The following is a 25075-nucleotide window of genomic DNA, read 5'->3' as shown; positions in this document are numbered from 1 at the left end:
ATATTTCTACTTATAATTGAATTGTTTATAACAGTTGTAAAATTCGATGTTTGTTTTATTTTCATCAATGGAAAAGAACGCGATCAGCCAACGAATTATCACAATAAGGGTTAAAACAACCACCAATGGTACAAGTTTCAGTTAGTACTTGTAACCATGACTACACACGGTGAAGCATGGCCGCTCGATTAACAGTTTGCGAAGGAACATTGCGCAGAAAGGTAATCACGTACGTGGAATGTTGGTGAGCCAGATGGTTTTCGTCGTAAGTAAAAATTAAAATCATCATATTCGTTCACGCTTTCCAAGTCACAGTGAATATTGAAATTTGAACGGACAACGTCTCCAATTCCTAACGCTTCCGGTTAAACTACGATACGATAAATTTGAGCCGTTTGCTTAACATTAGCCGTTTCGTCAGATTTCAAAACTTTTAAATTTTGTCCCACGTTCGCATCGAACGTACAAATTTCCAAAGTAATCCTTTTATAAGTAAATTAAATATTTGAGGATCAAGAACGCGTAGTTAAATCGTGCAAAATATATTAAAACAAGTGTTAATTATAGTACGATCTTACGTTGATTGATCGGTTTTGTTTTTTACGTGTTGGTTATTCGTATAATATTTTGTATATTGTATAATGTTAGCAGATATTGGCGAAAAATTGTAAGCGATTGAATAGATTCAATCGATCGTGAATTTACCGAGATGAAATTTTTATTCTATTTAAATTCGACTTATCGCGTTACATGTTATTCCACACTGTTCTGTAGTATTAATTGTTCTTGCGGCATTATTTCGCGTAACATTTTTTAATATGATTTTAAAATAAAAATATTGAACGTTAAATGGGTATCAAATGAATTACAATTGATCGCTTATTAGTTCATTAATATTTATATCTTATTATGTAACTACTACCGAGGTCTAGCTTTTTTTCTATTATATAATAACAAACTCTGGGTAAATTACGCAGAACTTTGCTGTCAAATTAAATAAATATATATTGCCAAAGAAAGTAACGCTATAACTTTTTATAGAAGGTCAGAACTTGAGTAATGGCCTATTATACATACGCTTAGCCGTTTTCTTGAATCGTAAGACCTAAGAAAATCTATATTCTCGCATGACTGACCCGTTACGAAAATTGTCCACATGCGAACGTAAGGAAAATGCTAATCTTGATGTTGACCTGCGTTGTTCTCATCGAACAAAATCATTCTAAAACGTAAGTGGGTTATCGTATTTGTTTTGTCGAAACCACTTACGTATAATCTTAATTCTTGCGAGATACGCAATCTGTTTATTTTGCAAAAATTTTTAATCCAAAATCTTTCAATTTCCGAGATTTCAAAGCTTTAAAATTCTCTAGTTGCCGATTGGCTGCGGATTTATATGAATTCATATTTTTATGAATATAATGGATAGAACATGGACAGAAATTTGTTTGACGCATTAAATATTGCTACAGATAGCATCGTACCTTGAATATTAATTTTTGCATATTACACGTGCTTGTGCCTTCAAATTTCCCACAAATACGTAAATACATAATCCGAAGTCCAGTTACAAAACAGCAATGATTAATGATTAGCGATTGACGATTTATGTTATGCATTTTAAACTATCTATGATTTTTTTTATCTTATTATTTTTTATTCGAATTGACGGTAGCTGTTATTTCACCTTTACGTCAATTTTACATATGTTGACAAATGGACAAAAAATGCCACCAAATTATTTATTCATGTATTTAATTACACATTTATTCATATAAACGACGTATAAAGTACACGTGTCTTTAGCAAAGTACCCTCATATATCTAAGAAGTAACAAGTGTCAATATTTCAAATTAAATGAAATTCAGTGCGATGGTATCTACATATCGGTACCGGCATACCATTTCATATTTTACGAGCTATACATCAGCATTTTCTCGATAGCATTTCCGTTAGCAGTGACACTTTAACTCCAATAACTTCCAACAAGTGGTATAAGCTAGTTGAAGTGTGTACAGCCTTTCCTTCGATCGATTGCACGATTTTTCTCTAATAAAGATTTTTCGCGATCGTTCATTGTTGTTATTGTTATCTTCGATATCGAACAAATCGTCCCGATCATCACTGTGATATCGATGAATATCAATGAACAACGAGGAAACATAGAAATTAATCTCGAAACATAATGAACTTTTAGCAATTTTAGCTATTATCTGATGGGCGATGTTATAAATAAACCTTATCAGATACAATAATTTACCCGTTATGTCGAATTTTATTTCCACAGGAAAAAGATAAAACAAACGGGCAGATAATAATTAATCCGATAAAATACTGCTTTTTTCCTTTTTCTCTATCACAGATGCGATTGCGATTGCGAAAGGTAGATAAATGAATATTGATGAACGCATAGATAACTGATATATTAATTTATATAACGTATAGATAACTAACAGAAAAGTTAAGCCCAGTGTCTATGAGTGGTTTGCTAGACACGACCAATGTGATCTACGTCGATGTTCAATTAAAGAAGCGTACAGTAAGATACATTTTGTTTTGTCATTATTTTAAAGTGTCGAGCGACGAGAAAGACGCTTTTTTTCTATATCGATATATTCGTTTGTAGCTGCAACGTACGCGTACGCCTCGCTACTGATTACTGACAGTGTCCAGTCGTCATGACGAAAACGCGTAGCGACGAAAACTTCTGTCGATTGTTTTTTCGTGAACAGGTGCACAATGCTTCGCAATGACCGCTGCATGCAAATGTACTTGCTACTACGCGTCTATGAAACGTCGCTACATAGATAGCCTTGGTAGGGTCGTAATCTTTCTATTTCGGCTAATGTAATATGAAAATGTCTTATTTCGAATTAGCGATGAATTAGTAATAATTCACTGACAATACGAAATCTGAGAGAAAGATAAGATAAATAAAGCGATAATTTGATTAATCGAACCAAATACTTATCTGCTATTTAAAAACGTTTCTACAGGAAAAACGCGTGTCTCTGTTTGCCGAAAGAAACGGTAAAAGAACGCTTTGATTCTTTCTCCTGTTACATAAGAGAGCCAGTTGAACGCAACTACATATTGACATCAATATTGCCTTGTAAATGAAGATTACGAAATGTTATAACAAATTCATAACAAATGAATATCCATTTTGTATAATTATATTACTTATCGAACGCTCTAATGGGCACTCTAATAACTACATTAACTAACAATTCATGTAAATTTAAGTAGTTTTAGATAACTATTATAATGATTTAACGAACGTCATCTACTACGTACTATGCAAAAAGAATAATGATTATTACTCGACTATTGAGCTATTATTACATCGCATTATCATAATCTTTACGAGCTATCATTAGTGAAAATCACGTTATTGCTATTATGATTGGGAATTTACCAAAATATATCTTTTCATTTTGTAGATCAATAAAGTTAAACAGGTTTAGTAATCATGATCGATATTTATTATCGTTATGATCATTATTAAATGGGAAGTATGAAGATGATAGTGTTATAAATAACGATAAGATGATGAAACGAAATTCGCATGAAATTTCATTCGTTCTAATCATTAAGGATTCAATTATTATTAATCGTTAATAATATTGTTAGATACTGGTACTGCGAATATGGTTGGAAAGCAATCTGTCGAAATATTATTTCAATAGAAAATTCAATCTAAGAATTTAATTTCTTTGAAAATAATTTCTAATTAATTTTTTCAAGGTCATGAAGAAAAGTGGCAATTTTTGTTTTAGAAATTAATATGATGCATCCAGAGTATTTTGAGACGAACAATCAGTCCGCAAGCTGAAGAAATGTTGTAAACCTTCGACAATTCGAACATCGATGAAAATGAATCGATACATAACGTTAAACCAATTAGGGGATGGAACATTCGGTTCCGTTGTTCTTGGGGAACGCATCGATACCGGGGAAAAGGTTGCCATAAAAAGAATGAAGAGGAAATATTATTCGTGGGAAGAGGCGATGAATTTACGCGAAGTTAAAGTAATGCAAAAAGAATAATTTATTTTATAGATCCTGGAAAGAAAATTCGTAATTTGATCTTATCATTGGACTATGATTTTTGACGCATTATGCACAAAATTTAAAATTACAAAAATGCACTGAACAAAATATCGTACGCAGAAATTTGTAAGATATACAAAGTAGAATATGCATTGTAATTTTTAACTTGTCTCTTTTTTATTATTAACTGCCAAGTAAATGTATAAACTTGTATAAAAATTCATAGTCTAGATAATAACTCGTTCCTATAGATGTACGTGTTAGATTCCATGTATTCTTTGATTGTATCTAAAATTAATAACTAATTTAGTCACTGACGGAAATTAGTTATTAAAGTAGTTCCAGCGTTCGGAATGAGAAAGAAATTAAATATTCGTTCCAATTTTTCTCGTTTGTAGTCCTTGAAAAAGCTCAGTCACGCGAATGTAGTCAAATTAAAGGAAGTAATTCGTGAAAATGACGTGTTGTATTTCGTCTTCGAATATATGAAGGAGAATCTTTATCAACTAATGAAGGACAGGTAAAAAAAATGTCGTTGAATTATCTATCCAACTTTTAGGGAGTTAAACTTTGATGAATGTATTATGCAACAGGGACAAACTTTTCCCTGAGCCGGTAATCAAGAATATAGTGTATCAGGTGCTTCAAGGACTGGCGTTCATGCATAAACATGGCTTTTTCCACCGCGACATGAAACCTGAAAATTTATTATGTATGGGGCCAGAACTAGTGAAGATTGCTGATTTCGGCCTGGCCAGGGAAATACGTTCAAGGCCGCCTTACACGGATTACGTATCCACCAGATGGTAATATCTATTTACTCAAACATTTGTTTAATCAATAATTATTATTAGTACGTTCAATTAACAATAATCGCACAAACAATTGACAAAATTATATTTCTCATCCATTGGACGACTTATTTAAAATGAATAAGAAAATTGTAAAGTGATTTTTAACGAACAACAAGGGATGAAATAATAAAGAAATCTTTTTAATCTCTCTTTAATCTTTTGATTTAGAAAAAGACAATGTCTTATCTTTTAGTTGTATCCCTACTTAAAATTAATATTATATATTAATATTTATAATAATGATAATAGAAACAAACGTGAATTGAAATACGTAAGAGAAATTAAGAATTTTCTTTTTAATCAATTTAAGGGTTTCATTTCAGGTACAGAGCACCGGAAGTGCTACTCCATTCCACGACTTACAACAGCCCGATCGACATTTGGGCGGTGGGTTGCATCATGGCCGAACTATACACGTTTCGGCCACTTTTCCCCGGGAAAAGCGAAATCGACGAAATCTTTAAAATATGTTCCGTCATTGGCACGCCGGAGAAGGATGATTGGCCAGACGGATATCAACTGGCTGCCGCTATGAATTTCAAGTTTCCAAATTTTTCTCGCACATCGTTAACCGTTTTAATACCAAATGCTAGCCAAGAAGCAGTAATACTTATGGAAGATATGTTACAATGGAATCCTATTAAAAGGCCTACAGCACAGCAATCCCTAAGGTAAAACTTTTACAAGTTACCTAAATAATATCTGTACATTCGATCCATCCTGTAATGGATCAGCTAAATGGAACGGACAATTACAAAAATAATATTTCACCGTTATTTGCTAGACTTTTATTTGTTATACTTTTACTTTTACTTTTACTTCTATTTTTTAAGGGTTTATTAATAGTGTTTATTTTGTTGTATTAGTGATAATTTTGTTTCAACGGACTTTTTCATACAACGATAGATTAGGCAGAAATTTATGTAATCTCATTTAGTTGATCCACCTTGTAGACTATAACAAAAAATAACTAATAATCATTGAAATAACGCTTTTATAGGTATCCCTATTTCCAAACGAGCATCCCGCGTATAATTAATAGTACAAAGATCGGTGTCACATCTCAACGAGATCTCGTTTTGAACAAAGTGAATCTTCCACCCCCTGTTCCTAAACCGTACAATTACACCCAGCAAGAAGTACTCAGGAGTTCGATGGAATCCAGGTGAATTGAATCGATATTTGTATTTTTATACCTTAGCATACGAAGATAGAGTTACGCAAATATAAGAAATCGACGTTTAAAAATATCAAACGAGCTTGCACTTAATTACAGAGTACAAGAGAAAATGATGCAGCAGCAGCAACAGCAAACGATACTACCTTTGTTGAACCATAATAGTTACATGCGCGAAAGCAATCCACAAAAATTGGACGAGGACGAGTTTGCCGAGCTCTTGGGGTGGGTTGCTCGAATTTCCTAAATCGAAAAGCTGCGTATTAAGTAGGAATCCTCCCTGCGTACCGCAATACAACTCTATATAAAATCTAATCCTTGAATTGTCCACGTCAGTAGCAAGATCATTCCCGAGAACGTGAACGCAAAGCTAGTCCCAGAACGACTATACAAAGAGAACCGTGCCAATTGGAATGCCAATTATTTGCCAGAGAATACGCAGCAGAGCAACGGGAACTGGGTGTTGCCAGCTTGGAACGAGCCATCGACCATTAATTGGAATCAGTTGCAGCCATCAAACGTGAAGAATGGTCGAAAAGCATCGGGGAAGCAACATTACATCGCTGTGGCTCGATACGTCGCTGGTCCAAGTGCGAGTTTAGCGTCCAGGTATCGAATGTTTCGAGATCTACTAAAGCAAATCCTGATCCCTTGCTCGCTGACAATACTGGGATGTACATTGCTGTATTGTATGATCTGGGAAAACGAGCTTCGCAAATGTTTCACGTGTCTGGACACGATAGGATATTTCTTTTGAGATTATTTCTTTTATATACTCGTAATTAGGTGCTGTTTAATGGACGTGACTGATTTTCGAGAATCCTTTTCTCAAACTGGATTTTCTTTTTTTGTACTTTGTACACTATCCGCCTTCCACTGTAAATCAAAAGATGTTCAATAAATTAAATCGATGAATTCCTGAGATTCAAGTTTTTAATCGATTTATTTTAATCGAGTTTTCGTCTAATGGTTTCTCGTTTTCTTTTTTATTTTTGAAGAAACGGTGACTCCGACCCGAATAGGCCTAGATTAATACGGAACTTGGTTGGTCAACCAATGGAAAAGTACGAAGAATTCACCGATTCCTTCTGGGTACCTAAGAACTCTGTCGAGAATCAGACGAGACAATATTACATTCCACGAAATCGATACCTCACCGATCAAAGTTTAAGGTTGCCTTATCCCAGCGTTTATGGTACGCAGAATATCAGTAAGTACTCTTAACTTTGTCCATTTTTTAAGACAAATATTTCTTCCACATTTGATCAGATACTTTCAACGTTGATCATTGAATCTCGGTTATTAATTTATTATTATTAACAATTATGGGTTCGATAGAAAATACAAATAAAGGAACACATCAACCAATCGCATACGGAACTGTGCTGAACACAAAAGGCAGCGGAAGTCTTCATGGTCGAACAGACTGGGCTGCTAAGTATCTCAAATGACTGTTTGAAAACTATGCGTATATTTAACTTAGCGTATTCAATTTATTTAACTGTGATAGAATGGCGTTTACCATTTCATCCCACTGTAAAGGAAACATAAAGGTTTGACGGTCTTTAAGAGCATAATCACTTTGCTGATTAATTATTTTTTAAGCCGCTTTAGTGATTATACTCTTAACCCGACTTGGTTAATATCTAATGAACCGGCCTTAGCTTATTGTAATAGGTAGGGAAAATCTGAAAAAAAAGAGATTTGTGTCACTTAAATATGTTAACAGATATTATTGCGAATTATTACCGATTAAGTGACAGTATTTTGATAATACGTACAGCATTCAGTAAATTAATTTGTCCCCTTCTTTTTTTAGTAAAGGAAAGAAAAAAAACGAGATCAGTAAATTGATATAAAGGAAAATAATATAGGAGACAGTATCGATTAATGATAGTGATCAAGAGTGTAATGTTTGATTCGTAAAGAGTATTATACTTGGATAAGATATATTAAAGAATATAATATATATATATACATATTTATTATTTGTACATGTTATTAATTACGATATGGAGTAGTTACTTCTGATACGTAGAAGACTAATGTAAAAATTGATCACATCTGCCCTTCTTTGTATACGTACTCTTTTAACGAATATATATACATTAAAGGCTGTACAGAATATTACTCCATGTCGTATCTGACATACGGATAGTTACATTTTAATGAAAAATATGATTATCAAACAAAAGGACTCTCCGTATTTTCTACACACAATCGTTTAAGAAGCATTCTTATACTGTACACTCATAATCATACCTCATCACTCATTTCATAATTCTATTACGATTTTTTTTAGTAATCCTCGTATAAATTCCCCTAATTACGTTCGACCTTTCGAGTATCTTTCTCCCACGTGCATTTTTTTTTCTTTTCATTTCTTTTCTCTAACATAGGTTTTAGCAGATATATCATGGAACTTATATTGCAAGTTTACGATACTAATGAAAGGGCAATAAAAAATATACCGTAGTCGCTTAACGAACCACTAAAATATCTTTTCTCGCCTACGATGCGATTGTAAAACTGGAATTCATCTCATAAAAAAATATCTCAGAAAGGAACGTGCCGTGTTTTCGTTTTTTCTCTGTGCTGAAGATCCCCCAACACTTTTCTCAATTTTTCCTATTCGATAAATTTTCAAAATCCCACTCCATATCTCGATATGTTGAGAGTAAAGATATACACATGACATGTATGTAACGACTTGTCAGTTCTCCGCGAATCTTAACAATCTTACTCCACACTGAGTTTGAAAAAGGTGTCGACGTTTTGTGCATCCGGATTGCGATCGGATAAAACAAACCATCGTACAAGAGAAATTGTGATAGAATCGATGATACGAATCGAAGATTGATATGATTAATTTGCATTACCTCGAATTTGCGTGTGTATGGGTATGTATAGACAATTCTTACGTGTGTATGTTTTACATGTAATGCCGGGTTCGTGTGCGTGTGTATGTGTGTGTGTGTGTGTATGCTTCATCTCTAAACGATTTCTAGATATATTTTGAATATATGAAATACAACTGTAAGCTGTTTGGATGGGTGGTACATTTGGTGAATATTATGCATATACATTTATCTATTAAGATGTAATCTTTTATACTTTGAAGTGTAATCCATCGTCGGAACGTTCGTAAAAATGCTTCCGAGCTTTAAATTGTCGGTTAAGTCCATTTAATTCACGAGCTTGGATGAGCTTCATTATGTGATTTAATATAAAACAAACGTTAAGAAAGAAATAGTGGAAAGAATTCTGATAAAGAATCTACCCTTCCTTCTCTTTTTTAATTATACGTTTAACTTCTATATGACAACGCGTGAAAATATGATCTTTTGCAGAATGTACCTATCCAGTGTGTAAAGTTTCATTCAGTGGCTACAAAGATTGAGAATATTTGATTATAAACCTTTCCAGGCAACAATATGGATATGTTTCTGGGCGTATTAACTTAGGTAAAAAACTACGCGCTCGAAAAAAACACATGCTTTTCTTCTTTTCTTCTTTTTTCATCGTTTTCTTCGTTTCATACGGAAGTATGTTGTAAGTATATATATCTTACATTTATAATTATTAACTATTCATGCGGACATATAACAATCTCTTACAGAATATACTTGCACGATAACTAGATCGCGTAAATTTGCTACGTCTCAACCATTGATCTAACAAGTGCAGTGCTCAGAACTACCAGGAAGGACTTTGAATATCGTTTGGATATAATTTCCCTCTTTTTCGTGTCGTTCCGGACAGTTCTAGGATTAACATAAAGTTAACAAGTTTTAAATTAGAAAACAACTCATCGAAGGATATGATTTAATCCTTAAATGATACGAAGTCAAATACTATTTTCAGTAGCAGATTCTTCTTTTTTATCTAGACAGAAACTTTGAGAGAAATATTATTTTCTTAATTCTTAAAATTGCCTAAATAAATAAAGGAACACTATGAGTTAACGCGTTAGGATTGTCTCTGTCGAGTTACGATTATTCGTCATCATATTATTTAAGGATTAAAAAGATCTTTTTCTCTCCTTCTCACGTGCAACAAATGTTACAGCTATATATTTGAATCTCTTTTTTTTGCGTTCAACAATAAAATTTAATAAGTAGACGGCTATAAAATTAGCCACAATTATATAAAAGACACAATAATATCATCGAAGAAGACTTTTAAAGCTTTTTTCTGGCTTAATTATTCTACAGGAGTTAAAAAGAAGTATTTGTTCGACGTATCGTGGATACAACATTACTTCGTGTTTGTTTTATTGACTCCTGATCACTCTTTTCGTTAAAAATATCTTTTACTCGTTAATAAATTCCGGTAAAAACTCGAGTAAATAATTACTGCAATATTTATGAAATCATAAGGATCGAGAATTCGAATTTTTGTGTGTGTGTTCAATCTGGCGATTTTAACTATCGAATCAAAATCTCTTTAACAGTTTACAAATTTATTGGTATCATTTTGTACGGAAAATACTGCGATAATTTAAACGAATAAATAGTTATAATCTACAAATCAATAAATAAGATTCTACATCATAATAAATTATTTGAATAAAATTATTTAGATAAAGCACCAGATTCAACACAGCACACAAACGTGCGTATCCTAGTGTTGTAAAATTGCATTATTAACTGAAGCGGTAACGTTAACAAACATCTTCGGGGATATAGTCGTTGATGCTTCCATCACACCACTAGTTAATGTACTAACGGTAGTATTATTAGACATCAAAGTGGATGTTAAAATAGTTGACAAGACAGTTACAGTAGTTTTTACCTTTGGTGTAACGTTTTCTAACGTGGGTAATGCGGAAGACATAATAGTTGTTAAAATGTTTGGTGTTGTATAATTAAGTGGCATTACTGATGAATTTAATGCATTAAAACATACATCTTTCGACTGGATTGGTAGTTCGAAACCAGTATCCAGTATGTATGCGAATAACGAGCCTACTGTCAAACCTGTAGTATATGACAAAGTCATAATATTCCCTAAAAAGATACAGTAACGTTATAAGAAATGAGTCATCATCGTAAATGAAAATTTAAATATACATATAATATATAATACCTGCTAATTCACGATGTCCCTCCGGTACTTTGGTAGGTGCCTGCATCATTGGTACCGATCCAACGATGCCATTTGTCACGCCAAGCAAGCAAGAAAGTAGCAATGGATATCCCTCTCCAGAAAATATTGGAGCACTTCTAGGTAATGCACAAAGTAGAAATAAAGGAATCAATATAACTCTAACACTCGCAAATGATAGTAACTGTGTACGTTTCCAATCATAAGGAATCGAAGCAAGTATCTGAAATATTAAATAACAAGGTATCCATATGTGCGCAACTGTTAAATTTTAGGTGAATGTACATTCAGAGAATATATATCCGAGACATTAAAATTCTTTATACCTTGCCTAATACATCAGAAGTATTAAACGCTGTCATTAAAATTACCGGCATCCATGATCCAAGCTCACAAGAAATAATTTCTGACATAATTCCAGGGTACAAACAAAGTGTTACAAAGTATGCCAGACCAATACTAGCCATATATGGGTATATTATTTTTGCCACTTCAAGTCTTGCAAGAAAACCCTCTTAAAAAATATCATGCATGTTAGTTTTTCATGAAGAAAAATTAATTTTATGGTATAATAAAAATTTAGAATCAAAGAATATGGTACTTTTGATTTCAGTCCACGGTTTACTAGTTTGAGTTCCATACGTTCCTCTCATAACAACTACATCTTCAACTTTGTATGTAGGACCAGCGCTACCAGGAGGATTTCCTGATGGCGCGCCAGGTTCATATACTGGGTTACTGAATGAGAATGGTGAATACTGATTTGTTCCTAAAAATAAAAACTATTGATTTATTATCACAAATAAATGTTATTCGACGCACTAGAAATAAATTGTAATTTTTACCATTTAACTCGGTGTTTCCACTTGCAGATTCATTTCCTAAAGGACTAGTCTGAATCTTTAGAACCCCATACTGACCTTTCGAAGGGTCCCCGACCTGATCCAATGGATCCATCTATTCACAAAAAACATTTAATATTATTTAATTAAAATTGTCGGTTAATAATAATTAATACGTACCAAACCAACATTTTCCGTCGGTTCTAATGTAATTCGATTTCTTTCTTGACATAATGTTATATAAAACTGCACGAAATCAGTCTTGCGAACTTTTTGGTTTAGTAAGAAGCACATTAGAATCGTGCTATTCGATAAAACGAAAAACATAGATGTGTTGCTACGTTCATCGTCAACCAGAAACTTTGTTAATATTCGATTGATTGATACCCAAAAACCAGCAATGCCTACAAGAAAATACATATTTTTTTTTTTTAATATTTCGTCAATTCGATGCTTTAAATAAAACAATTATTTCAGTGTTTATTTCTCACTTTCTCCAATCATCACCGCCTGTGTGTATTGACTGGGAAGCATGGAAGTGTATCCGTAAAAGCTCGATTGTTGAACTAATTAAAAAATAGCAATTTTAATATAAAATGTGAATTTTCATGGAATTCATGATACAAAGCATTCTTTACCGGTACAGCCCAGCGATACTATCGCAACGACGACTAAATTAATCGTGTAAGAAGTAGCCACGTTAAAAGGCTCCCACCAGATCTCGGAAATCACAACAAAATTTAAGGTGACGAAGGCTACCAGATATCCTACAATTCATATTAGTGTATTAAATAATAGCATATTTTTATACAAAATGTTTTTTTCATGTTCTTAATACAACAATTTTTACACTGGCTGTTAATTCTTACCAAATGTTATCCGTGTGTTTAGGGACAATGTTTCGATCAAAATATTATTTGCAAAAACCGCGAAAAAGGCCATGATAATGTAGACAACTGACATATCGAATATTATAGTAGTTCCGGGATACCTCGCTTGAAAAAAGTCCGCCGCTATGATGAAACTGTAAGAAACAAAAACATCGACGTTACGTTCCACGAATAATAAACTAACCTAATTGATATTTTTTATTAGAAATATTTTTTACTAACGATCTACTACTAAGTATAGCCATGCAATATTCTCATATGATCATCCCTGAGATCATTGATCAATTTTCGACAAGCATTTACGATCTAGAATCACTATTAAAAGTACAGTGGATCGTTATGCAATATTCCGCGTTATACGAATCTTTCTTTGATATCAGCTATACCAGTTCGAGCATAAGAGATAAATTTTTACATCCTTTATAACCATTAGCTTTCCTATATATAAATACAGCGGCTACAAAAAGTATTTGCATAACATTGTATTTATCACAGTATTTATAAATCAATTAAACAGATCCAAGTACATTACATTTCGTATCATTTAGTAGCATGTTTACATGACTACACAAATTTGATGCTATGAAAATGAAGTATATAAAATCTGTTAAAGAAAAATTCTTCATTGCAAAAAAAAAGAAGGTTCAAATATTTTTTCTAGCCGGCTTATCGCGCTTTACGAGTATTGTCACGATCTTCTTATCGCGTTATACGAATCAGCATTATGCAAGGCTCCACTGTATATCAAAACATAAGGTGTACATGGTTTTGGTGTTCGACATAAGCATGCACAAGCGTATACCACAAGTTCGATTTTACTTTCAAGAAAAGAGCGTAAATTAAAGGTACAGAGGTCTTTGACACTCGATTGCCGACACACGGAGGAATATAGTGTTTGATTGCGGCATGACCTGTTGTACGGCAAGAGGAATCCTATGCCGCCAAGCATAAGGGCGGAGTAGATGAAGTTGCATTTGTCAACAGGCGGTGACAGATGAGTGAATCCATTGGAAAATTTGAATTCGTTCATGCCCCTCGCTTTCCCTAACTGCACGTAGCCCCGGCTCAAATTTTCATCCATGTCTGCCGTGATCGACGCGTATTAAGAATGAGAAAAACAGTAATCAATTAACCGTTGAACTGTTTTATGATTTCATTGTTTTCGGAAGAATTTCAACTGGCCGGCTTTTACTAAAAAAAGGACCGTCTGATTCCACTACACCATGCACTTCCTGCCAATCGGTTAATTGCACTTGATCACTGCCTTATTTATTTCTTTACGCGTAGTACAGACGTGATTGTCTTCGTGCACTGGCGCATGCTTTGAAAATTTGCGGCATTGATTTCTGCGTGCGCACTTGCGTCTCTTCTTCCCGTGTTACCGCGAATTTTGAATATAGGAATTTAAACTTTTTTCATTTCAACACTTTGGGTTAAATCATGACGATGTTTCAACTTGGGAAACACTATTGATGTTCTTATATAAATCTTTGGAAAATTTCCAGCTATCGACCTTGTAAATTCCCATATAAAATAATTATTTGGTATTAAGCATTTAATTCCACGAATGCTTTTGAGTCTGAGTAGATATGCTACAAAATATCGATTTAAATAAGGCAAGAATCGTTTTAGAACACAAGTATCGAAAGATATGGTTCCCTTTATTTTTCATATTAGTTTCTAAAGTGAACACAAATTGTAAATGAAGTATATCCTCGAGACATATATACGAAAATGTATACACATTTCAATTCTGCTTTAGCGCTAAGGTATTGCATCAATTTGTTATAATCATATTTTAGTACAGGTTTGCATATATATATGTAATACTTTATGCATGTTTAAATTTTTAGCAGTTAGTAAAGTATTTTGAACAATATCGTCAAAAATATTTTAATTGAAAAAGATGGTTACGCATTTATGTGAAATACAAATTCACCATATACGTATTGTGCGCATATACTATATCGTTAGATATATTATATCGAGATAAGTGCGCGTGCGCACTGCGCCATACTTATCACTTATGAATCAGCTGATGAAGGAAGATTGTTGCTGGAAATTTCAACAGTATTGAAAAAAACGTTTAAAAAATATGTCGTTAAATACAGCGCACGCTAACGGGGGCGTTCTAATACACGCCGGAGAATGGTAAGTTATAAAATATGTTAGCAACTTTTGATAATGTGATCGTTGTTTCACATGTTCTTGCTTATGACGTTTTTACAACGTAGTTATCGTCGTGGCCTTCCGAATGTAACTTCCTTTTTATCAATAATCGTTTTTCTGAATAATGATTACTACATCAAAGATATATCAAATATTTGCAGTAAAATTGTTAGAATTAATAAAAATCATCGTCATTTCAGTTTTTTCTATATTATACTAAGTACGATATAAACAAATATAATCTTTATTTATTTAGCATATTATTATTTTGTGACAATGTCACAATGGAATTCCATGGACCAGAACAAGTGGAATTTGCTGGTACCAAATATGGCAGATTATACCTGACCACCCATCGAATGATTTTTAATGCCAAAGATCTCAAAGAAAGGATGCAGTCGTTTAGTTTTCCTTTTATAACATTATGTGATGTTGAAATAGAACAGCCAATATTTGGTGCTAATTACATCAAAGGTAAATGCCGTGCTCAACCAAATGGCAATTGGATTGGAGAATGCAAGTTTAAGTTGCATTTCAAAAGTGGTGGTGCAATAGAATTTGGTCAAGCTATGTTAAGAGCAGCAGCAATGGGTAAGTTCGTTATAATTAGTTATCTTAGCAGATATAAACTTTAGTAATTCTCTCTTATTGTCTGTCTATGAACATTACGATGCTTTGTATATAACTGTTTTTACCTATTTGTAGCTCAGCGTAATGGACCAGCAAATGATGCTCCACCACCATATCAACCACCAACATCAAATTGGTATGCAGCTCCACCACCTGCTTACCAAGCAACACAGACTGGTTATTATGGGTGGCTTCCACAAAATGATGCATTTTCACATACTCCACCAGGTTAAACATCTATTTTTCTCTAAAATTTTTTCAATGTAATAAAAACCTTATTAGTTTTCTTATAATTAGCACAATTTTAATGTTTTATACACACATAAGGAATGTAAATTTATATTGTATAGCAAACAGTGTATATATGACGGATATGCCACCTCCATATCCTGGTATAAATACACCTTATCAAGGATATGCAAACGTACCGCCACAAGGTGCATGGGGCACTTCCAGTCAACAACCTAATTGGACACCACCTCAACAAAATGGAGCACCTGGGTGGGCTAATCCAAGTTATAATGCCCAACCAATGTCCCAAGCAGGTGCGTATCCAAACTATGGACAGCCAGCATATAACAGTTATCCACAAAATCCTCCACCATATACTCCATATTCTCAAGGTAATAATTATACACAGTCTGGCTATTACCCACAACAAAATCCTTACAATCCATATCCACCTAATTACTAATTATTAAACATATGGGGCTACATGTTTTGTGTATGCATGTTTGTATCATACATTATCTGAATAATGGCCAAATTTTCGAAAGTCTTTAAAATAAATTATAATAAATGAAAGATAAGAAAATATTAGTTAGTATATTAAAAATGCATAGAAGGAACATATGAATAAACTTGTATCTTATACTATTCTTTATGACATGAGGATCATATGATATAATACATACACATAACAGTGAATATCAAATTATTTTTAAATATTTGTTTTTTTATTAATTATTATTGTATATTAAAATATTATATTTTTGCTGCTTCTATCATATATAGCTTTGTGATGATCATTATAATACAAGAACATATTATGTTATTAAAATTTAGCCAAATATAACTTGCTGTTTTTATTTAAACCCACCAATGTGAAATATTGCTCTATTATAAAAATCGTATATATTTCGTTCGTAAAATAATCGAACAATAATATCATAGTTTTTATTTCACTTGAAAAACCTTAGGTATTAAATATTATGCAACATTATTGCACAACAGGTTTGGTTGACCTGTAGTAAGGTTGACTTTCACTATGCTCAGTTATTATCACATAGTTGTCAGAGATAGTTCAAAAATACGCGAGTGTTATTATGGCTCGTTAATTATTTTTTATTTGTTTATTCGTTAGTGTAAATTATCAAAATAGTATATCAATCGTTAATTTTGTTTCTTTTTCGTTAAAATAGCACTAAGAAGAATATAGATTTTTAGCATATTCAATGACTCATTCAACCAAAGTGTCGTTTCACAAAATATTGCTACTCTATTACTGTTTGAAAAATTGTGTTAATTTATTAATTTTTTAAACAAACTATCTCAAAATCCATGTGAAAATATTGAAAGTGATTTGCTTTATGACTTTATCTACATAATAAAATTTATCAATACTATTATAAAATAAATAAAATTCTTAAAATCTTAGAAAGATCAAACTACAAAATATATATTTAAAAAATTAATTTGTCTCAATAATTTTTATAAAAATCAAAAATGCCAGATCAATTTAAATTTACTACTTCAAATATGTACAAATGTATGTGACTTATCATAAATTTAAATATATTTTCGACTAAAAATTTAATGTTTTTGTTATATAAGTGTTTTATTCCTTTTATCATTTACAGATGCAAAAGCAGCAGAAGCTGCTCAAAGTGCATATTATGATCCAAACAGACCCCAGTGCGCCTATGTTCCACCTCCTGCATACTATGTAAGTAGAACATTTATTATATAATTTTTAAATATTATCTGGGAATCAAAAATTAATACTACAAATAAATATTCCTTTGTATATATCTTAGGAAAGTCCACCAAGTTTTCAACAGGCAACAGAGAAAAAGGATCAGTAGAAATGCAACCTTGAAGTCTGAAAATGATGATGTAACATCAGCACATTGTTCAATTAGTATTATATGTATGATATGCTGTATTGCATAGCAACAGGTATATGCATTCCACTTTAGGTTCTGATATATGTCGTTTTGGTGTGTGTAATTAAATGAAACAATATTTCTATCTTTCCTATGCTATCCACAATTTTTAAATATAACACGATATATTGTACTTTTATGCTTCAAAGTATGCGAGTATCTATACTTGCTATATCAATCTGTATAAACGATTTATAAAAAAAAAAAAAATTCTATCGCGTTGTGTTTTATGCAATTAAATGAATATATAAAATAAAAGTTGCTATATATGAGTATGCAGGGAAAGTCATATTGAAACACTTTATCTATATTCATATATTTTATTAAAAATTATAGGCTGAATATATTTGTACATATACATACATATATATAATTAAATATAAAATAAATAACAATTGACCGCCTTCGGTAAAGTTTATGCATTAAATTTACACGAAATTTCGTTAGCCAAAGCGTATTTAACTGTATGTATCTCTTTATTGGAAGTAAAATGTTCTATAATAGCTTGTGCTACATGCATTTTTAAATGCATATACATGTATAAGAATTCAAATATACGAATACAGAAATAATTTTCAAACATATAATACCAGTTACGTTGCAGTACAAATTGTTTTTTCATTTGTGCTAATAGTATCCAAAAAATTCGTTCTTATTTCCATTAGTTTTTAAAAATGGCAAAACCAATAAATATCCAGAAATTGTATATAACTCCATACATAATAATTATAATAAATAGGCAATCTAAAATATTGCAAAATTTACTCTTCTATACATTTTAATCTAAGCATTAGTAAATATATATATCTGTCATTAAAAATGGCACTTCCAAAAATTTTACTGTATAAAAATTTCATACATAATGCAATGCTACTCATTAATAGCATGTCCTATAATATCAAAGTTTTTGTGCATATAAAAACTTTATGTATATTTAATTAAGCATCAATATAATGCAATAATTTAACAAGGCAAAACATTTTGGATCTTTCAATTTTATAATATAAAAATGTTCAACTCCATAGAATCCTATCTATGTAGTCTTTAAAACTGATCAAATACAAGTTTGCCATATACATATAAAGATCTATCCGTACTCTGAAGTGACTGTCAAGCTAAAGTTTCCTCCTTTCACATAAGTGCTATGATACCAAATTCTTGTATCCAACAAAACAATATCTCCAGCATAAACAGTAAAATTAAAACGCGTACAAACAGTATCACATTCCGGAGTCGGAGCGACGCTCCACGTTTTATTGCCTATAATTTGCCCTTGCCACATTAGACGCGAAATATAATCTAGCTGTAAACAAAATAAAACCTGTGATTAACTAAAAATAATTAAAAATAAGTGTGCATGTATTATTACCATTATACGTACATGCATAATGGCACCTTCTTCATATCCTAAAAAAACATAATTGGAATAAGGAACCTCCGCATCCTCTGGTAAAAAATGAGGTAGATTGTAGTACCGTTTCATAATATCCAAAATCTGAAGGTGACAATTTTTCCAACCAACATACCAAGGATCTTTACCATTATGCTGCATAGCTCTTTCTTCAGTCATTGCAAAAACATCACGTAAATTGGTAAGATTACTTTTGAAATGCAAGAACTGACATTCATCTACCGAATCATAAGCACCATCAATATTCTCATATAAATCTTTGAAGAATTTCCAGCTAAATACCTTTGAAGCTGGCCAATGACTTGCAGCATATTTTATCACCATAGGTCTAGAAGAATAGGCATATTGTTTGAATTCTTCTCTTGTTAAATTTGGCAAGATCAGTGCTGAAGTAACATCCCGACAATAATCACAATTTGATATCGGTCTTGTAAATTCCCATATGAAATAATTATTTGGTATTAAGCATCTAGTTTCACGAATGCTTCTGATTATATCAAAATATAAATATTTAAAAAGTATGCTACAAAATATTGGTGTGAATAAGGCAAGAAGAACCTTTTTAGAACACAAGTAATGTGAGATATGGTTCCTTTTATTTTTTATGTTATTTTCTAAACTAGCAGACTTAAGATCTACTAACGATGCACCTTGTTCCAGGAAGCTTTCTGTTAAAACTAGAAATGCTTCTTCTATATCTTCTAATATATTATCACTCTGTTCCATTACTAATAGGACAAGTGTTCAGAATTCAATATAAATTTAAGTAACCATTGATATTGGATATCTTTTTTATGTATATCATCTACTTAGGAAATAATACATATTCCACTTATCTTCTGGTTACTCATATTTCAAATTAATGACAACATTAATTCTGTCATTAGCAATAATTGTACGATAGAATTTATAATTTTTCTACTCATTTCTTTAAAAATTATTTCTAATTTTTTACACTTTGCTTAGTTAGTGATCACACTTCATTCATCAGGTCATAGATTTTCTGTCACAGAGAAAGCATTGTTCAATTGTGTAGAAAACGCTTATTACATGTTGGTTAGAATCATATTACCGTTAATAGTAACGAGTTAACGTGCTATTTCATTATTTACACTATGTCTAAAAATGACAGTCACGGAGAAAACATCAAAGTGACGTCGATTTAAATTGTAGAAACAGAGATTTCCACGAACTATGTTATATCATCATATGTATTGCCTTGACATATACACGCATACAAGCACTGTATTCAACCTTGAACCACTTACATACATTTCACCGAAATGCGAAGGTTTATATCAATTGCGAAATTATAATTAATTTTTAATTCGTGCAGAATTCTAATAATTCTTTTCTTTTTTTACTTCAAACAGAGTAAACCATGCAACACAGCTTGCTTAGCCTCGAGTAATTTAAAGCCATAATAAGGAATTTCCTGTTCATAACGAACAAACGTCAGGGAATCTAGATTTCTCGCAATTATGCGGGTAAGAAGCCCGAGTTCGATCCAAAACTTAAAAATTACTTTATTATACTTTATTTACAAGAATAATTTATGTGAGTTAGTAATAAATATTTATTATATTTATATTTCAATATAATTTACAAATAAAAAAAAAAAAAATGAAAGAAAATCACGTTTGAGAAGACTTAAAATTGTTTATTTTTATCAAATCACACAACATGATGTACAAGTCTTATTTTAAATGGACATTGAAATAGTTTTTCGAATGTGCAAATAGTTATGAATTCCATGTAGATATTACGGTAGATACAAGTTTGATTTGTCGTTTTCCCGGGTTCTCGTTCCTTCAGTTGTGTACATGTACAGTATAAAACCTAATTTACAGCAGTTTATAATACTAACGTTACATAATAATTTAATGCTCGTCTTAATAATGCTCGTCGAGATATACAGTCCACTTGAACTCTAGTGCGTAGCGAAATTTTGAGACAGCTAATTCCCCTGGACAAATTTTTGTTTTATAGGCCAATATCAAGACGCGTGCAAATATATTTTGACAAATTCGTTGTTTCGTAATCGAACAGTAACACCGTACCAAAAATTGTATTTTTCCTATCTTTACAAAATGCGGACTATATTTCTTGATAATAACTTAGCTTATTGCAACTTGAATTTCGTTTATAATTCGTACCTTCTTGTTCTTTTTTTTTTTTAATTGAATCAAATTAATTTGCGACAAATTTGTTTTGAAACTTAACATTTATAAAATCAGTTTCGATACTCGACAAAAACTGTAACTATAAAAATAGATTTGAAACAATTCGTTTTTGAATAACTAAACTATTGTAATTTATTATTTAGTGTCATTAAATGTACTAAAAAGTTGAATTATTTCTCGACGAACTTCAAAAGATTGTAAATGCAACATCATAACTTCTTTCTTCACTTCCTCCTATAAATGTAATTTTACAAACATTTCACTTTTATTTTAAAGATCCAAGCATTTCTATTTAAATAAACAGAAAAGTTAAAGTTCTTTAATCTGTTCATTTAAATGACAATTCTTTTACCTAATGTAATAAAATGTTTCTTTTTAATATAACGTATTTTCCTAAGAGTTAAAAAACTTATGATATTTACAAATCTTATATACGATATAATTCAGAGAAATTAAGGTTACAGTTAGCATTACTTCAATATATTAAAAAATTTCAATAATCCAGAAATCGCAATGTTGTATAAACATTTCTTTTTGCTATCAGAAATGGTAATTATAAATTCGTAAAATGTATTAATCTTTATAAAATATTTTTATCATTTTTAACAAAGTTAAAAATTATCTAAGAAAATTTCCTTAATAAAAAGAAAGAATACTTTTATTAGAACATATCAGTTATTATCCAACGCAAAATAAGTTATTACTTACTGTTAAAAATGTGTGACTAGTACAGTCGTGTTTGTATCAATGCTTACACCTGATTACGCTTTGTTTTTGAAGAGACCGAAACTTCCATCAATGTTCGATCAGAAGTAGCACCACTTGCCAAGAACAGCATCTTTTATAGCGGATATGTATTGTGCAGGAACCCAATATATCCAGTATCTCGAAGCTTCTGTTGTGCCTAATTGTATAGCCTACGAATTAAAAAAAATATTTGTGTAAATCATATGGTTCATATTATATTAATGTAGCAACACTTCCTTTGTGAAAAATTGAAAAAATAGACAAATTTTAATTATGTCAGAGCATGCCAATTTTATGTTAAAGTACAAACCATAATATGATATTCTGGATGATCATGTATTGGTTCACTGTGTACACCTTTTATGGAATTCATGGGTATTTTATCTGTTCTTTCTTTTGTACCAATCCAAAGCTGATCTTGCTCCAATTTAAATGTTAATCTAACTTTACCGCCAGATTTATTTAACATACCGGCCAATGGAAATTCTGGTAGAGGTTCCTAAAAGTTAAAACAATTAAATAAAATACACAATATTTAATAAAAATTATTACTTTAATTAAAGTATATGTCATACCTTACTATCTAATATACCAGGCATCACATCATCAGGCATACCTTTATCTAATACTTTCCTATGTATTTTTTGCTGAGATAAAGGTTCTTTATTTGTAGTGGAAGCAGCTTCATCTAACAAATCCTGTTTTGATGGAAGTGAAATGGCTAATACATCATCTAGTTTTGACCCTACCACCATCACTTTGGCACCTTAAAAGTATAATTATATAACACAACATATAATAAATATCTGATAAAAATCAATGCACAAAAGAGGGAATATTATATTATATAATAAAAGTTACCTTTTGTAACACCCAAACTTCTTAATGTTTGTTCATTTTTGGCTAGTCCTTTAATCATAACTTTCTGCATAGATTGTGGCACAGATATGATATTTTGAAGATAAGCTTTTAATTTTGCCACTGTGCCATCAAGTGGAAAATTTACATTAATCCTTTGTTTATTATAAATCACTTTAAAGTCTATGTTCTCTTGGGGTGGATCATGCGAGGTAGTTGCAATATTATTATCTCTCTTTTGTATGCCTCGAATTTGATGTTTTACTGTTGAATCTTTTTTTTCTACCAGTAAATTTTCATTAGAATTTGTATTTGATACTAATTCAGCACAAGGAGTTGAGTTACAAGAATTGTCGTTGCTTTTACTTTTTGCAGCATCTGTAAAATATAAGTAACTTAATATTTTTTAAATACAAATACTGTCATTATTATGTCATATATAATATGATATTATGATGGTTGACGAGCAGTTATATTAATAAAATTTTAATAAACCATTAGTAGATTACAAAAAACAATGAAAATTTACAAAAACTACAAAAGGAAAAATTGTATAAATGAAAGGTTATGTTTAAAATGACACGTATTTAAAAGAAAGAACAGAAAAAACGCAATTCATCGAAAAAATATATAAATGTTAAATTTCATATTTTTTAAATAATTTGAAATTAGATTTATGTAAGATTCATAGCAAAAATATATATGACTGTTTGTACGGAAATTAATTCAACATATACAATTGCCTGATTGTAACATATCATGGTAAGATTTTTCTGGGATGTAGATATTTGCTTTATTTAAAAATAATTAATAATAAATACAAAAAAAATGTAAAAAAATATTTATTGCTTGGAAATTGCTAATAAAAATCACGAAAATCGTCAAGTACGTACCGACGTACTCCATGATGAACTGTATTTCGTTGACCAATCAAACTATTACAGGATACATTGTAGTTCCTGCTATTCGTATTTACAGCGATCCTTGAAATGACTTTCAAATTTTTAAATATGTTCTAAAAACGTGAAACGGAAGTACTTTCATCTAAATTTAAATGAATAAAAAATCTGGTTATATTGTCTTCATGTTCTTAATATAAATAAATTTTTTGTTAACCAGATGCCATCAACAATTTCTCAATTCTACATAAATACAAACTACACATGCATATGTATAAATATATTTTAAATTTAATTCTTCCATTACATATTGTATTCTTCTATCCTAATATTTTATTAGGAATATAATACATATTTTTGTACATAATATATATAGACATAGATTAACTTTAATCACAATTTTCAATGAATTTACTGTTCATATTCATCATAATAGATTTCATAATATTGTATATAACGAACTATAAATAAGTTTCCAAATCTTGTTTTTACTGGTTAAATTTATTTTATTAATGGAATTGGATATATAATTGCTTGATATAATTCTTTAAATTCAATATTAAATTTCAAGTTTTCTTATTTTAATTTACTGATTTTGCAAATTTTGAAATTGATTACGCACTGTTTTAAATATTTTAAGAAAAACGAATATCTATACATTATTGTAATTATATTTTTATATGTAATTATAAAATATCATTATTAATTATTGGAAAGACATGTCTTCTGATTTTATCAAATTACAAATATGTAACTATAACGAACTTGTTCATCCCTATCACAATTAATACTAGTATCAGAGAGGAAAGTTTTCTCTTTATTAGTAAATAATGTTTGGAACCATAAATTACGTAATCTTGATGTATATAGGTTAAGTAATTATTCATATAGATGTCGGCTATAATGATCAATGTAACAAACAGAAATTCAATAAAGAAATGTACCTCGCACCCCATTTTTCAATTTTAATTTCTGCATATGTTTATCGAACAATATCTTATAATTTTGTTTACTATTCAACTTTAGTTTTTGAATTCATTATTCTTATTAAGAAAATTTTATTTACGTTAGAAGTCTTAATTATTTATAA

General features: G+C 31.0%; 5 protein-coding genes and 1 long non-coding RNA gene across 14 annotated transcripts; 3 read left to right on the top strand and 3 right to left on the bottom strand.

Annotated features, from left to right (window-relative positions):
- Positions 1-76: 76 nt before the first annotated feature.
- Positions 77-9560, top strand: LOC126920666 (serine/threonine-protein kinase ICK). 5 transcript variants are annotated; one of them, XM_050731369.1, is made up of 11 exons: positions 2447-2540; positions 2628-2817; positions 3781-4033; positions 4453-4574; positions 4648-4860; positions 5232-5579; positions 5909-6073; positions 6185-6310; positions 6422-6694; positions 7084-7295; positions 7424-9560. In XM_050731369.1, exons 3-11 carry the CDS (start codon positions 3872-3874, stop codon positions 7534-7536), a joined length of 1734 nt encoding a protein of 577 aa, XP_050587326.1. In that variant the 5' UTR covers positions 2447-2540; positions 2628-2817; positions 3781-3871; the 3' UTR covers positions 7537-9560. The 5 variants fall into 5 exon arrangements, with proteins under 5 accessions (XP_050587327.1, XP_050587323.1, XP_050587324.1 ...); XM_050731370.1 differs by lacking the exons at positions 2447-2540; positions 2628-2817 and adding an exon at positions 77-265 and having other exon boundaries at positions 6425-6694; XM_050731366.1 differs by lacking the exons at positions 2447-2540; positions 2628-2817 and adding an exon at positions 78-265.
- On the bottom strand, positions 8018-14248 carry LOC126920664 (equilibrative nucleoside transporter 4). The gene is made up of 10 exons (XM_050731363.1): positions 13835-14248; positions 12903-13057; positions 12672-12800; positions 12525-12599; positions 12214-12437; positions 12037-12148; positions 11793-11960; positions 11518-11705; positions 11174-11414; positions 8018-11094 (listed from the first exon to the last, which is right to left on the bottom strand). The coding sequence occupies exons 1-10, from the start codon at positions 14002-14004 to the stop codon at positions 10709-10711; spliced, it is 1848 nt and encodes a 615-aa protein (XP_050587320.1). The 5' UTR covers positions 14005-14248; the 3' UTR covers positions 8018-10708.
- Positions 14249-14901: 653 nt separating this feature from the next.
- Positions 14902-18162, top strand: LOC126920695 (WW domain-binding protein 2). 2 transcript variants are annotated; one of them, XM_050731425.1, is made up of 6 exons: positions 14906-15074; positions 15349-15683; positions 15798-15950; positions 16073-16267; positions 17582-17667; positions 17759-18162. In XM_050731425.1, the coding sequence occupies exons 1-6, from the start codon at positions 15019-15021 to the stop codon at positions 17804-17806; spliced, it is 873 nt and encodes a 290-aa protein (XP_050587382.1). In that variant the 5' UTR covers positions 14906-15018; the 3' UTR covers positions 17807-18162. The 2 variants fall into 2 exon arrangements, with proteins under 2 accessions (XP_050587381.1, XP_050587382.1); XM_050731424.1 differs by lacking the exons at positions 17582-17667; positions 17759-18162 and having other exon boundaries at positions 14902-15074; positions 16073-16797.
- Positions 18163-18325: 163 nt separating this feature from the next.
- Positions 18326-20711, bottom strand: LOC126920691 (uncharacterized). 3 transcript variants are annotated; one of them, XM_050731421.1, is made up of 4 exons: positions 20567-20711; positions 19581-19626; positions 19269-19516; positions 18326-19190 (listed from the first exon to the last, which is right to left on the bottom strand). In XM_050731421.1, the coding sequence occupies exons 1-4, from the start codon at positions 20570-20572 to the stop codon at positions 18975-18977; spliced, it is 516 nt and encodes a 171-aa protein (XP_050587378.1). In that variant the 5' UTR covers positions 20573-20711; the 3' UTR covers positions 18326-18974. The 3 variants fall into 3 exon arrangements, with proteins under 3 accessions (XP_050587378.1, XP_050587377.1, XP_050587376.1); XM_050731420.1 differs by having other exon boundaries at positions 19269-19333; positions 19414-19447; positions 19581-20681; XM_050731419.1 differs by having other exon boundaries at positions 19269-20710.
- Positions 20444-20927, top strand: LOC126920732 (uncharacterized). Its single transcript, XR_007712065.1, has 2 exons — positions 20444-20589; positions 20672-20927. It is a non-coding gene; the product is annotated as an uncharacterized LOC126920732 (long non-coding RNA).
- A 10-nt stretch (positions 20928-20937) lies between these two features.
- On the bottom strand, positions 20938-24118 carry LOC126920696 (ubiquitin domain-containing protein UBFD1-like). Of its 2 annotated transcripts, XR_007712050.1 has the most exons (6): positions 23980-24118; positions 23090-23464; positions 22804-22994; positions 22539-22727; positions 22190-22398; positions 20938-21715 (listed from the first exon to the last, which is right to left on the bottom strand). XR_007712050.1 is itself a non-coding variant. In XM_050731426.1 (5 exons), the coding sequence occupies exons 1-5, from the start codon at positions 23990-23992 to the stop codon at positions 22288-22290; spliced, it is 879 nt and encodes a 292-aa protein (XP_050587383.1). In that variant the 5' UTR covers positions 23993-24118; the 3' UTR covers positions 20938-22287. The 2 variants fall into 2 exon arrangements, 1 of the variants encoding a protein (XP_050587383.1); XM_050731426.1 differs by having other exon boundaries at positions 20938-22398.
- Positions 24119-25075: the final 957 nt, after the last annotated feature.

The sequence above is a fragment of the Bombus affinis genome, chromosome 9, assembly GCF_024516045.1.
Source record: "Bombus affinis isolate iyBomAffi1 chromosome 9, iyBomAffi1.2, whole genome shotgun sequence".
In the NCBI taxonomy this organism is placed as follows: domain Eukaryota; kingdom Metazoa; phylum Arthropoda; class Insecta; order Hymenoptera; family Apidae; genus Bombus; species Bombus affinis.
The sequence above is the reverse complement of the archived record's forward strand: the minus strand, read 5'-3'. Positions and strand labels throughout refer to the sequence as shown.